The sequence below is a fragment of the Geotrypetes seraphini genome, chromosome 3 (genome assembly GCF_902459505.1).
Source record: "Geotrypetes seraphini chromosome 3, aGeoSer1.1, whole genome shotgun sequence".
Lineage (NCBI taxonomy): Eukaryota > Metazoa > Chordata > Amphibia > Gymnophiona > Dermophiidae > Geotrypetes > Geotrypetes seraphini.
The window spans coordinates 68,426,992-68,440,412 of record NC_047086.1 but is presented as its reverse complement, the minus strand read 5'-3'; the positions used below and the strand labels follow the sequence as shown (position 1 = coordinate 68,440,412).

Below are 13,421 nucleotides of genomic sequence, written 5' to 3'. Positions count from 1 at the left end.
TCCGCCGTGCCTCCGATACCCCTGTCCTCTCTCCCTTACCTTACTTAGAAGGATGGCCGGAGGGATGCCTACTCCCTACGGCCAGCATCCCTGCCTCTTCAAAATGGTGGGCCTTCCCCTCCCCGGTGCATCCTGAGGCTCTGATTGTCCCAGATGTCTAAGGCCCCACCCATAGGAGTGGCCTTAAACAACCTAGGCCAATCAGAGCCTCGAGCCCCTCCCCAGTGCATCCCAGTGCGTCATTTTGAATAGGCGGGCCTGCTGGCCAGAGAGAGTAGGCATCCCTCCAGCCAACCATCTAAGTAAGGTAAGGGGGAGAGGGTGGGGGTCATTTGAGGCATGGAGGGTTGTGTGGTGGCGGGAAAGAGTGGACATCTCTCCTGCTGTTGAGGGTGTGTGTGGGGGAGGGGGGATTTGGTGGTGGGAGAGAGTGGGCATCTCTCTCACTGTCGAGGGGAGGGTTGCTTGACTTTGATAGCTCGATTTGTTGGGTGTATCCTCTCTCTCTTTTTTTTTTTTTTTTTTTGCATTCATTCTGTGCATGTGCCCATTGCTATCGCCAGTGATGGGCACATGCAAATTTAGCAAATCTTTGCTACTCTCTGCCAATCTCGTTTGCATGAATGTTTTTTGTTGGGTTTTTGTTTGTTTTTTTTTTTGGACAATGACTCACTTAAAAAAAAAAAAAAAAAAAATTGCTACTACAATGCCTGCGACAGTGGCCTTTCGGTTTTTAACGCAAATTTTTGAGAATCTAAGCCTTGGTGCCCATTGATGAATTCCCCCTTCCCCTAACTACTAAGATATTCAATATATTCCAATGGGAGTCTTAGTATTTAGTGCATGCTAAATCGGTTAGTGCCCCTTGATGACTTCCCCCCCCCTTTTGTCACTTGAAAATCCCTTTCATCCTTAATGTTAACTGACATGTGTTTCTTTGTAGAAGTTGCACCAATGATGGCAAGAACAATGAGAGCTTTCAAGAATAGGATTGGGCCCCGGTAAATTAAAAATGACATCAGGTGTCCTCTGAACATCTAATATTAACACTGGATTAACTTTGAAGATCTTTACAAACCTCAAATTGTCAAACAATTCACTTGTGCATATTTTTCAAAAAAATACATTGAAGAATGCATGCATGTTGATTTGAGAATGGAAAAAAAATAAACCATGTAGTTAACTTGCTTTTGGTTTTTTTTTTTCTTTTTTAACCCTAGGTGCCAGGTCTGTGGGTGCTGCAATACTCCCAATATTCCCTTGTACTCTCTCTCACAGGGGAGAGCAGGAAAAACATAAGAGACAGGGACAAAGTGAAGAGATTTTGCGCATGGAAGGAACATAGGGACAGGGACACGTAAGGTAGAGAGTTGCGCGGGGACAGAAATCCCACCCATCCCTGCCCATCCCCGCCAGGATCCTCTCTGTCCCCACCTGTCCCCGTCGGAATCCTCTCCATCCCCACCCATCCCCGCAAGGAATTACCTCCATCCACGCCCATCCCCATAAAAAGCAGCAATTACTTCTGACAGGATCATCAATTCCACAGTTTCTTTTGTGTTTGCGCTGCTGTTTTCCTTGTGGAATCTCTTTGGTGGAACCCTTTTTTTGTTTTCTTTTCAGGTAATTAACTTATAAATCCCCTCTTACTAAGACGGACGTGTCCATTATATTATATGGATGAACCCTGCTTCCAAAGCCTTCCATCCCCATGGGAGTCCCATTGGCTAAAAGGGGGTCCCTGTGGGAGTCCCGTGGGTTAGGGGGGATTCCCGCGGGACCCGCAGGATTCCCGCGATCCCCGTTCCCTTGCAGGCCTCTAACGTAAGGGCAATGTTAGATAGGAAGGATAAAAGACACAGGGGAGATGCTGAATAGAGATAATTGGGACACGGAGAGAAGTTCCTTAACATGGGGGAAGGACAGGAACACACTTAAAAGGACGGATAGGGGCACAGAGGAAAGATGCATGTTGGACACAGAAGTGTTAAAAGGGTAGAAAACCCTAGGATGAGAGTTAAGGAAAAAAACAGAGACAAAAAGAAAAGATACTGGGACCAAAATGATACTTAGAGACAAAGGTAGAAGAGAAGTATTTTCTCCAACCTAATTATATGTATGTCAACTTTGGGAAATGTGCATCTCTGACTATCTTGCATTTCAATTTCTAGTTCTGTTACTATGATAGGTTTTCTATACAGGTCTGGAATGTGCTTGCTTTTTTGCAGGGTTTGTTTACTGGATCTCTGAAGGAATTCTTTTCTCTTCCCCTCTCAGGAGAAATAGTACCGTATTTTCACGTAGATAACACGCACCCGTGTAAAATGTGCACACGGGTATAGCGCGCGGGAAACACAAATTTATGTAAATAAATTTTTATATACCGCGCTCACGGGTATACCGCGCATGCTGCCCTGACTCTCCTCTGGCTGCCCCGACTCTCCTTTCACCCGCCCCGACTTTCCTTTCGCTGCCCCGACTCTCCATTCGCTGCCCCGACTCTCCTCTGGCTGCCCCCCCTTGAAGTCCTGTCCCCCCTTGAAGCCCCCCTTGAAGTCCTGTCCCCATCCTGAAAGCCTGATGCCCCCCCCCCCGATGCCTGATTCATCATCCGGAAGGACCGCTCGCACCCCCACCGCTCGCACTCCCACCCCGATGGATCGCTTGCACTCCCACCCGAAGAACCGCTTGCACCCCCACAGCCTCCCCCCCCCCGCCATGGAGAAGCTGTCTACCTTGTTTCTGGATGCCAGTGAGCCCAGCTGCTTCCTCTGCCAGCGGTCCCGCCCCTTCTCTGAGCCCTGTGCTACGCTGCTTCCTCTTCCGGCGGTCCCACCCTTTCTCTGATGTCAAAGAAAGGGCGGGACCGCCGGAAGAGGAAGCAGCGCAGCAGTGCTCAGAGAAGGGGCAGGACCGCCGGCAGAGGAAGCAGCTGGGCTCACTGGCATCCGGAAACAAGGTAGACAACTTTTCCATGGGGAGGGGGGGAGGCTGTGGGGGTGCGAGCGGTTCTTCGGGTGGGAGTGCGAGCGGTCCATCGGGGTGGGAGTGCGAGCAGTGGGGGTGCGAGCGGTCCTTCCGGATGATGAATCGGGCATCGGGCGGGGTGGGAACTATGTAAAAAAAATTTTATATAGCGCGCTCACGCGTATACCGCGCAAGGTTATGCACGGTTTGTAAAAACACGTATAACGCGCGCGTTATATGCGTGAAAATACGGTACTCATATTATAGGCAGAAACAGTGGAATTTCTTTTTTTATTTTTTTGGGGGGGCTCAAGCACCACCCTTCTAATTTGCCCTTCACCATGACCCCACCCCTAGATCCAGTTCTGCACCAAACCCCTTACCTCCTAGCCCTGACCCCAAACCCAGCATCTCGTCAACCCTTTTCTACTATTCCAGTCTCCCCTCATGGCATCCAGCATTGCTCTCCTCCTTCTTTGCCTCTCAATCCAACTCAATATTTAGCATCTTTCTCTTCCCTCCTTCCCATGGTGTCCATTCTCTCTCCTTTCTGCACATGCTCAGGACCTGCTGGTTCCTGCCACCTCCAAATTTCCTGTTGTGGAGAGTGACAGAAGTTCACAGGCCTGAAACACATGCAGATTCCCAAGGATCCATGCTGGCTGGTTATGTCTTTCTGCAGAGTTGCTGCCCTAGGAGACGGAAGTGTATTAAAAAAAAACCCCACAAAAAAACAAAAAAACCCTTGTGGGGGAGAAAGGAATGAGGGAAACAATGTTCCCTCTAAGGACTCAGTTGGCGTGAGCAAAGCTTTTCTGTTAAAATTACCAAGTGAACACTTAATAGTTTAATATACCACCCTTCAAACCATTCTCACAGATACATATACAGGTGTGCATGCACATATACCCAGTATACATAAACATGAGCAGAGAGGTTAGAAATAATTCTACATGCTTTCCCTACTTGTGTTCCTGTAGTTTAACTATAGCTGCTCTGAATTTTACTAAGCTGTTGGATGTTTAATGCAGCTTAAAGAGAAACTGCTTTCCCTGTACAAGCGTCACTCTTTCTTTAAAGGGGACAGTAAGAAAAGATCCCTTCCCTGTCTACCAGCTGCCTCCCTCATACCTCTATTACTGATGGCATTACGCACACTGAAAAGATTTCTGGATAGAACTCTTGCCTTGCAGGCAGGCAAATTGAATGACTGGTTGGGTAATATTATTATGCGTGCTCCATCTTATTTTACTTTTAGAAAATTGGTATAAACACAGTTGTCTGATCAATTTGTAACCTGATTCACTGTTTTTTTAAATCTTTTATCCTTTTATCTTGTATATATTTCTGATGATTTGTATTGTATTTTTTTTTTCACTGATTGTCCAGTACTTCTCATTGTAAACCGCCTCGAACTATTATGGCGGTATACAAGAATAAATTATTTTAATTATTATTATTATACTCCATAGAATAAAATAACATTGCAGTATCCTGGAAATATATACAGGTATGACCTACTTTAACATATGACTCTCAGTTAGTGCTAACTCCCTAGTCCAGCATCTTTAAATAGCACTGTAAAAGAAATCTGTGGTAAATTATTGTTAAAAATCTTTCTATTAATTATTTTTTTAAATGGGATTATAATTCACTGCGAGTGTTCAGTATTTCGTTCTTTTGTTAACCGCACTGAACTGAGAGGTAGTTGTGAAACAAGTGGAATTATGTTATGTAAAAGCTGCAGACAGTATGTACAAGATGTTTATTATATCAAATATTAAATGTGGTCAATATTGCCACCTTTCAACAAACCAGGGGACCCGACACGGTCTGTGTTTCGGTAAACACGCCTTCTTCAGAGGTCCCAAGTTGATAAGGTTAGGATGTGAAACCGCAATTCAAATTGATAATAGGCAAAAAGCCTGTACAAATCTAAGGTGATCGCTAACCGACGATCTCAGCATCATACTTGCACCTTTTTGCTTTGGTGCAAGTATTATGCTGAGATCGTCGGTTAACGATCACCAAAATCCGACTTTCCTTTCTGAGCACAGTACCAAAACCCTTATCCACACTTTCTTCCTCTCACTAGATTACTGCAACTTGCTTCTCCCAAGTCTTCTACTAAACCATCTCTCTCCCCTTCAATCTATTCAAAATTCTGCTGCACAACTTATATTCCACCAGTGTTGCTATGCTCACATTACCCTTCTCCTCAAGTCATTTCATTGGCTCCCTATCCATTTCTCAGTACAGTTCAATTCAAACTCCTCTTATTGACTGACAAGTACATTCACTCTGCAGCACCTTAAATCTTTCTCCTCTCGTCTCTCTCCCTATACTCTTCCCTGGGAATTCTGTTACTTGGATAAGTGTCTATTATCTGTACCCTTCTCCTCTATTGCTAAATCCAGACTCCTTCACTTCTATCATGCTGCACTATATGCCTGGAACAGACTGCCTGAGTAAGTACATCGAGCTCCATCTCTGGCAGTATTTAAATCTAAGCTAGAAACCACTTTTTTGAAAGTGTTTTAAACTCTTTATACCAATGCCTTATTTGATCTTTCCCTTTATGAGAAATTCCCTAACTCTATTTATTCTGTTTTGATTAGATTGTAAGCTCTGTTGAGCAGGGATGGTCTCTTAAATGTTTAATGTACAGTGAAATTAGTAGTAGGTCTAAAAAGGCAATTTTCCTGTCTGAATAACTGTTCAGGAAAAAAACGTTTTCACTGAACTGTTTACTCGTATATCATCATACAGAGGGAGAAAACCTTCCAAAAGACTAATTCCCAAACCTTGCTATAGATTACCTAGTAGCTTTATTTTTAGATCAGTGGCTAGACTTCCCCTCTACTAATATCTGTGGATATAAATTCTACTTTATTCTCAGACGCCTTTTTGTGATTTCTCTTGTTTTGACAGTTTTCTGCTTGTACCTTTGTACTTTGCTTCTGCGTCCTCTCATGAATTTTTCATATAGTTTTAAAAAACTTTTCTAAATTCAATTAAATTCATCCACAAATACATCAAAGCAAGCATCGTGTTCTCTAAGATTATCTTTGGTTTTGCTCATGTTCAATTTCAACCGAGTCTGTCTAATGAATATTTTGTAAATAGAATGCTATTTTAAATAAGTCCTATTCTCTAGCAACATCTCAGGTTAAACCAACTTGACTATATTTGAGCAGTGTAGCATAATGCAATTGAAATCTCACCAACTGTTGCCAAGAAAAGCTTTTAATCAGTCTAATGGTTAAGCTGGCCATTGTGGCCAGAATGATTATGAAACAATGAGGATCCAAACTGTCTATATTATAGCCATTCTTGAAGGTGTTACAAAAACTCAAAATGTCATCCCATGGAGCAAAAGCCACATAGCTTCAAAATGATCCAGATAATGAAAAAGTATAGGTTAGTGCTGTGACACATAGATGAAAATAGAACAAAGCCACAAGGAACAAGGAAGTTGGCAAAAACTATACATTTGTACATTGTTGTATATTTTGCCATATCATCTTCCCATATCTTTTTGCAATCTTATTATTCTGGCAAAACTATAAGGAAACTTTATGGGATTAGATTTTTTTTAACCTTATTTGTTAATAAATTTTTTGTTCCTTGTTGGGGTTGTGTTTTTTTGTTTTTTTTTTTGTAGTGCTGTTTTTTTCTTTGTGTGTGTCATAGCATTGGTCTCTCCTTTTTCTTTCTCTTTGGTAGATTTCCAACTACTACCAACATCACTGCTATGGAACCAACCAAAAGGAGAGCAGTGCTAAGGCCCCTGATGTTCAAAAGCTTGCAAGTCTTACTTGCAGGGTAGCTTGACCTCCAATGCACAAAAGGATTCTAGGGTTTTGTTTTTTTTTACCGATCATGGTAGCAACCACTGAGAATCCTATGCAAATGCATTACAAGGAGCTCATTAGTATTGAAATGAGCAGTCCTTGTGATGCACTGGAGCAATAGCTCACCTTTCAGAGGTCAAAATTTTCCGGCAGGTCTGGAGCTGGCAGTAGCTTGAATCTATTCTTTCTATTACCACCTTTAATAGATTAATTTTCCATAGCGATGACCCAACATCTTGTATTACTAAATTTATGTTCAAATTCTAAACAATGATCTCCAAGTGCTTCTGTTGTTCTTTGATGATTAAGATTTGATATATGCTCACTAGTACGAGTTCTCAAGTCCCTGGTCATCATTCCTATATAAAGTTTGTTGCGTGGACATATAATGGCATATATTGCATATAAAGTCTTGCAATTTGTAAAATGCATTTATAGCTTGTGCCATCTGTTGGATTGCTGAACGCCTTACACAGTGTGGTAATCTCGCAAATATGACAGCTTCCACATTTGTAATATCCTTTTAGATGTTCTGGACTCAGTGAAGCAATTTCACGAGAAGCAGAAGCACAGAATATTTTTTTTAAGTTTCAATGGCTGGAGAATGCTCTTCTAACGTTTCTTTTGTCAAAAGCAGGATGTTTTAAAATGTCCACATAAGGCTGACTGTTTGAAGAATATCTCATGACACAAATTTCAAAATCTCCTTCCCGCCTCTGGGATCTATTTTTGTTTTTAATAATAAGAAGATACCACTCCATAAATCTTGCTCCCCTATAAGCTTGCTTAACAGTTCTCTTGGAATAACCTCTTGACCTACGTGATATACAGTAAATGTGCATGAGTCGAGTCTCTTTCATTTGAAAGGAAGCTCTGGAATGAGAGGGTGCATAGGATGAAGTTAAGAGGTGATAGGCTCAGAAGTAATCTAAGGAACCCCTTTTTTTTTTTTACAGAAAGGGTGATAGATGCATGAAGCATTCTCCTGGAAGAGGTGTAGGAGACAAAGAAACTGTGAATTCAAGAAAGCGTGGGATAGGCACGTGGGATCTCTTAGAGAGAAGAAGAGATAAAGGCCAAATGGCCCATCCGCAGTAACCATTATCTGCTATCATGTTTCTAGGAAAAAGTCCTTTACTACTTCTCCTCTTCCCTCTGTACTGACTTCTGGTGTATGGCGGGAGTTTGGCTGTGTTTGTTTGCTGCAGAAGGGAGATATAGGCTGCTCTAGGTGGTCCCTTTTAAATAGGAGTCAGTAAGTGGTTCTGCATAGGAACCTTAATGCAGACCCTGCAATAAAAAAAGTGGGCACATCCCAAAAGGTGCCTCATGGACATGGGAAAATCCCACATTAAGCTGCAGTACCTGCAAATTTTAGAACGGTACATTTTCGTAAAAGGGCACTTGAGTGATTTACCCTAGGTCAGGAGGTCTATAAGTGGCAAATGCAGTATTTAAACCCTGGTGTCTGTATTTCAAGCCATTACTCTAACCATTAGACCATGTCCTAAATTAGGTCATTTATTCATTGACAAGTAAGTCTTGTTTTTATATCTGTTTCACCTATGGGAAAAGTGTATAAAAGAAATAAAGAAAAAATTGAAGTGCACAGGGATTATTTAATATACCCTGTCAAGCAGTGACCTCTTGTGGCCAAAGACGTTTTCTTTTGAAAGAGAAATGTACAACTCCATTCTTACATTGGGAAATAGACTATATTGTTACTTAAAGCGAATGGGAAGAGTGTTTATATGTAGTGGTATAGCCTGATAGAAAGATTTTTCTCTACAGCAGTATATAGTTTACAATGAATATCTAAGCTTCAGTGAGAAGACTAAGTTTGAAAATATATTTTGTTTGCTCTATCATAATAATAATAATAATAAACTGAACACTACAGAACACTACATATTAGTTATCGTAGGAATAAATATAGAAAACAAAATACAAATACATAGCAACAATCAATTAAACTATAACCATTAACACATGAGCACCCTTGAGCTCTGTAATAAAGCCAATCATTAAGGAAACAGCCAAACATCGATAATTTTGTTCTTCTCTGATATCTGTCAGGAATTGATTCCATAAAGTGGAAGCCACTACCAAGAACAGTGTAATCCTTGTGTTGGGCAGGTATTTTATTAATTTTCTGTTTAATTTCCTTATATATTACCTGAAAGCCTGAAAGTGTTGAAACCGTGTACATTTAGGTAAAGTTGGTATTTTTTCTGACTCTGCATGACTCAGTCTGAGTTTGTACCTGGGGCAATGGAAGATTTGAATTAGGCTCCTTTGGTTCTCGGCCCACTGTGTCTTGACTAGAGTATAGCTGTAGTTGAGGGTAGTATCATTCCTGAAAGTCTAGTGACAGTCTTGTTACTTTTTGAGATCCTGCTAGATATTTTTGACTTAGATTGGCCACCCTTCAAAATAAGATCCTGGGCTAGGTGGACCTTTGGTTTTACCAAGTAGGACAATCCTTATTTTATTTAAGGGGATTTATTAAATATCTTCATGAAGAGATTCACCCAGGCAGTGCACAGCATGTACAACTTGGCATAAAATTTCCAATTTTCTTTACAACATAACACAATAGTACATTGACCAAGTCTAAACATAAATACAATCAATGAGGTATACTTAATTATCCCCGGACAAGCAGGTGGCACATTCTCACACATAGGTGATGTCACCGATGGAGTCCCGGTACGGATATTTTATAAGTGCATCGCCATTTTAAGACTTTAGAAAGTTTGTGATAGCCCACACCACGCATGCGTGAGTGCCTTCCCACCCGCCATAGGCATATGCTCCTTCAGGTTTTTTTATTTCTGCGGTGCTAAGTCACGTTTCAACCATCGTTAAACTTTTTCCTGCCTTTCTGCTGTCGCGGCTTTCTGACTTTTTAATCAGACCTTTTTTTCTTTAGTGTTGTTTTCTTGTCATTTAAAAAAAAAAGAAAACGACAGACATTAGTTTAGTTTTCTTCGTCTTCAGGTTTGATTCAGCGGGGCCTCTTTGTTCACCTCAGCCTCTGACTTCAATTTCGCTGGGGTGCTGTTCCCGTCCATGTCAGGCCGCTGACTGAGTTTCGTCAAGCAACGTTATGTTCGAGTTTCTTCGGATCTATGTCTTTCCCCTGATCTTTTGGGGCTCGTACGCCAGCCCAACTTTTGTTGCTGCTAAAAAAAAAAAAAAAAAAAAGGGAGACTTTACACCTTTCTTTTCTCCACCAACAGAAATTCTTCATGTCGTCCATGAGGAGCAGTCTACACCATCTTTGGAGTTCCCCACACAGGATGTGTGGGGCTGAAATATCAACACCAAAAAGATCCATCGATGTCAACTCGGGTGTTATAGTTTCCTTGGACTTTATCCTCTGGGATGAAGGTCTTAGTTTCATTGAGTCAAGTCATGCTGACCTCGCATGAGTCCTTTATGCACATGGTTCCCATACCAGTGAGTGCTTTTTCATTGGCCTCCTCATTGGGGACGATGTGCTGTACCTTCGGTATGGGCAAAAAAGTTCTGCCTACCATACCAGTGCTACTCTGGGGCATTGGTTCAGTGCATGTCAACACCTCTTCTTCTGGTGTTGATCCCAAACCCTCCCAGTGCCGATCCGGTCTGACTATATTGACCGACAACCCACACCGTTGTTGCTTATTAGGGTGAAGCTTGTCAAGTTTTTCAATGTTGGTGCCAACACTGATTTACCTGGTGTCGACTCTGCCTATTACAGTACTGTTTCAGTCTGGGTATATCTCGACACCGACTACCAGCACAGTTCTTCCCTTTTTCCGGATGAAGCTTGGTGAGCTTTCTAAAGGTTGATGCTGTCACTGCTTCACCTGGTGTCGAATTCCAGTGCTGTGTCAGCTTGACACTATTCACGGGCACCGGTGTCGACTCTGACCCTTCCGGCGGAAGTCCAGTCTGAGTACATCATGACATTGACCTTCAGCACCGTTGATATATAACCTCTAAAGTGTAATTCTACTTCCCAGATGCTCCAGGTTTTTTTGCCGGGACATCAAATCACCGGAACTTGACACCAAACTCCTGTATTGGGAGTTCTGCTACATATACGGTCTTGTACAGTGTCTCATCAGCACTGGACTAGCACCGATCTCATGTTCCACGTTTTGATATACTCAACTTGTCTTTGAGTATCTTCTAACATAAGAACTGCCATCTCCGGATCAGACCTTCGGTCCATCAAGTCCGGTGATCCGCACACGCGGAGGCCCTGCCAGGTGTACACCTGGCGTAATTTATAGTCCTAACAATTTGTTGAGGCACAAACGTGAAACTAATTTATAGTCCACCATATCTTTATATGCCTCTCTTAAGGAGATATGCATCTAGTTTGCTCTTGAAGCCTAGGACGGTCGATTCCACAATAATCTCCTCTGGGAGGGCATTCCAGGTGTCAACCACTCTCTGAGTGAAGCAGAACTTCCTGACATTAGTCCTGAACCTGTCCCCCCTTAGCTTCATTACATGTCCTCTAGTCCGTGTCAAATTGGACAATGTAAATAATCTTCTCTGCTCTATTTTGTCGATTCCTTTCAGTATTTTGAAGGTCTCGATCATATCCCCACACAGTCTCCTTTTCTCAAGGGAGAACAATCCTAGTGTTATAAGTCTATCCTCGTATTCCAGTTTCTCCATACCCTTTACCAGTTTTGTTGCTCGTCTCTGCACCCTCTCCAGCAGTTTTATATCCTTCTTTAGGTAGGGAGACCAATGTTGGACGCAGTATTCCAAGTGTGGTCTGACCATTGCCCTATAAAGCGGCATTATAACTTTCTCCGATCTACTCGAGATTCCTTTCTTTATCATGCCCAACATTCTATTTGCCTTCTTTGCCGCTGCCGCGCATTGTGCCGACGGCTTCAGGGTCCTATCTATCAGTACACCCAGGTCCTTTTCTTGTTCACTCTTCCCCAGAGTTGCACCTGACATTGTATACTCGTATTCCTTATTTTTATTGCCTAAATGCATTACCTTGCATTTCTCCACATTGAACTTCATCTGCCATTTCTCCGCCCATGTTTCTAACCGACACAAGTCGCTCTGGAGTTCCTCTCTATCCTCCTGCGATCTGATTGCCCGGCATAGTTTTGTATCGTCTGCAAACTTGATGATCTCACTGGATGTTCCTTCCTCCAGGTCATTGATATAAATATTAAAAAGGATCGGCCCAAGTACCGAGCCCTGGGGTACACCACTAGTCACTTTCTCCCAGTCGGAGAACTTCCCATTTATGCCCACTCTCTGCTTTCGGTTTTCCAGCCATTTGCCTATCCATCTTTGTATATCTCCCTCTATGCCATGGCTTTGTAGTTTCCTGAGAAGTCTTTCGTGTGGGACTTTGTCGAACGCTTTCTGGAAGTCCAAGTATATTATGTCCACCGGCTTCCCACTATCAATTTGCTCGTTCACGGTCTCAAAAAATTGGAGTAAATTCGTCAAACATGATTTCCCTTTCCTGAATCCATGTTGACTGGGTTTCATCAAGTCGTGTGCATCCAAGTGCCGGACTATGCTATCCTTGATCAGTGCTTCAACCATCTTGCCGGGGACAGACTGTGGTATGCAGCCTATGCCAGCTAGGGTTGATCCTAGCCCTAAGCCAATGGCTAGAACATCTGACCCTCTCTCTCAACAGTTTAAACCCCAAGGTGATTCTTTCCCTGACATTCCTTGTGTATCCTACCTTAGGTCACAAAGGCATAATTATCGTCCCGGCATTCCTGGGCCTCTTGCCTAAGGGTGCGGACGACAAGACGTAAGACTCACAGGCCTATAGTTGCCCGGTTCCCCTCTCGATCCTTTTTTGAAAATTGGCGTGACGTTCGCTATCCTCCAGTCGTCCGGTATCTGTCCAGTTCTGATTGTCAGGTTTGCAAGTTTTTGCAATAACTCTCCGATTTCAACCTTCAATTCCTTTAAGACTCTTGGGTGAATTCCATCCGGTCAGGGGATTTGTCACTTTTAAGTTTGTCGATCTGATAGTATATCTGGTCTACGTCCACTTCAACTGTGGTGAGGCTGTCTTCTATTTCTCCTGCAAACACTTTCTCCGCTTCAGGTATTGTTGAGGTGTCCTCCTTCGTAAAGACGGACGCAAAGAAGGAATTTAGTTAGTCTGCGATTTGTTTATCTTCCTTGATGTACCCTTTTCTTCCCTGGTCGTCCAGGGGTCCCACAGCCTCTTTTCCCTTTCACGTATCTAAAGAAGGGCTTGAAGTTTTTGGCCTCCTGGGCTATTTTTTCCTCATATTCCTGTTTGGCATCCCTCACCGCCTTGTGACATTTCTTCTGATCATCTTTATGTTTGTTCCAGGCTTCGGTTGTCTTTATGCATTTCCATTTTTTGAAAGAGTCCTTCTTTTCTTTTATGGCTTCCTTCACCTGTATGGTAAGCCATGCCGGTTCTCTTTTGCTCTTTGTTCTCCGATCTTTGGAAATCCTCGGAATGTAGAGATCTTGTGCTTCTGTGATAGTATTTTTCAGTAGGGACCATGCCTGATCTACCGTTTCAAGTTTGTCCACCATCTTCTCGAGTCGTTTTTCTACCATGGCTCTCAT

The 13,421-nt window shown here is 42.7% G+C and overlaps 1 protein-coding gene across 1 annotated transcript in view; it reads left to right on the top strand.

The window, feature by feature from the left end:
- Nucleotides 1–1,186, top strand: part of LOC117357656 (elongin-A-like) — a 108,866-nt gene extending 107,680 nt beyond the window's left edge. The window contains 1 exon segment of the mRNA XM_033938539.1: nt 944–1,186. Within this exon segment, the coding sequence (XP_033794430.1) occupies nt 944–1,005 (62 nt within the window). The 3' untranslated portion in view covers nt 1,006–1,186.
- Nucleotides 1,187–13,421: the final 12,235 nt, after the last annotated feature.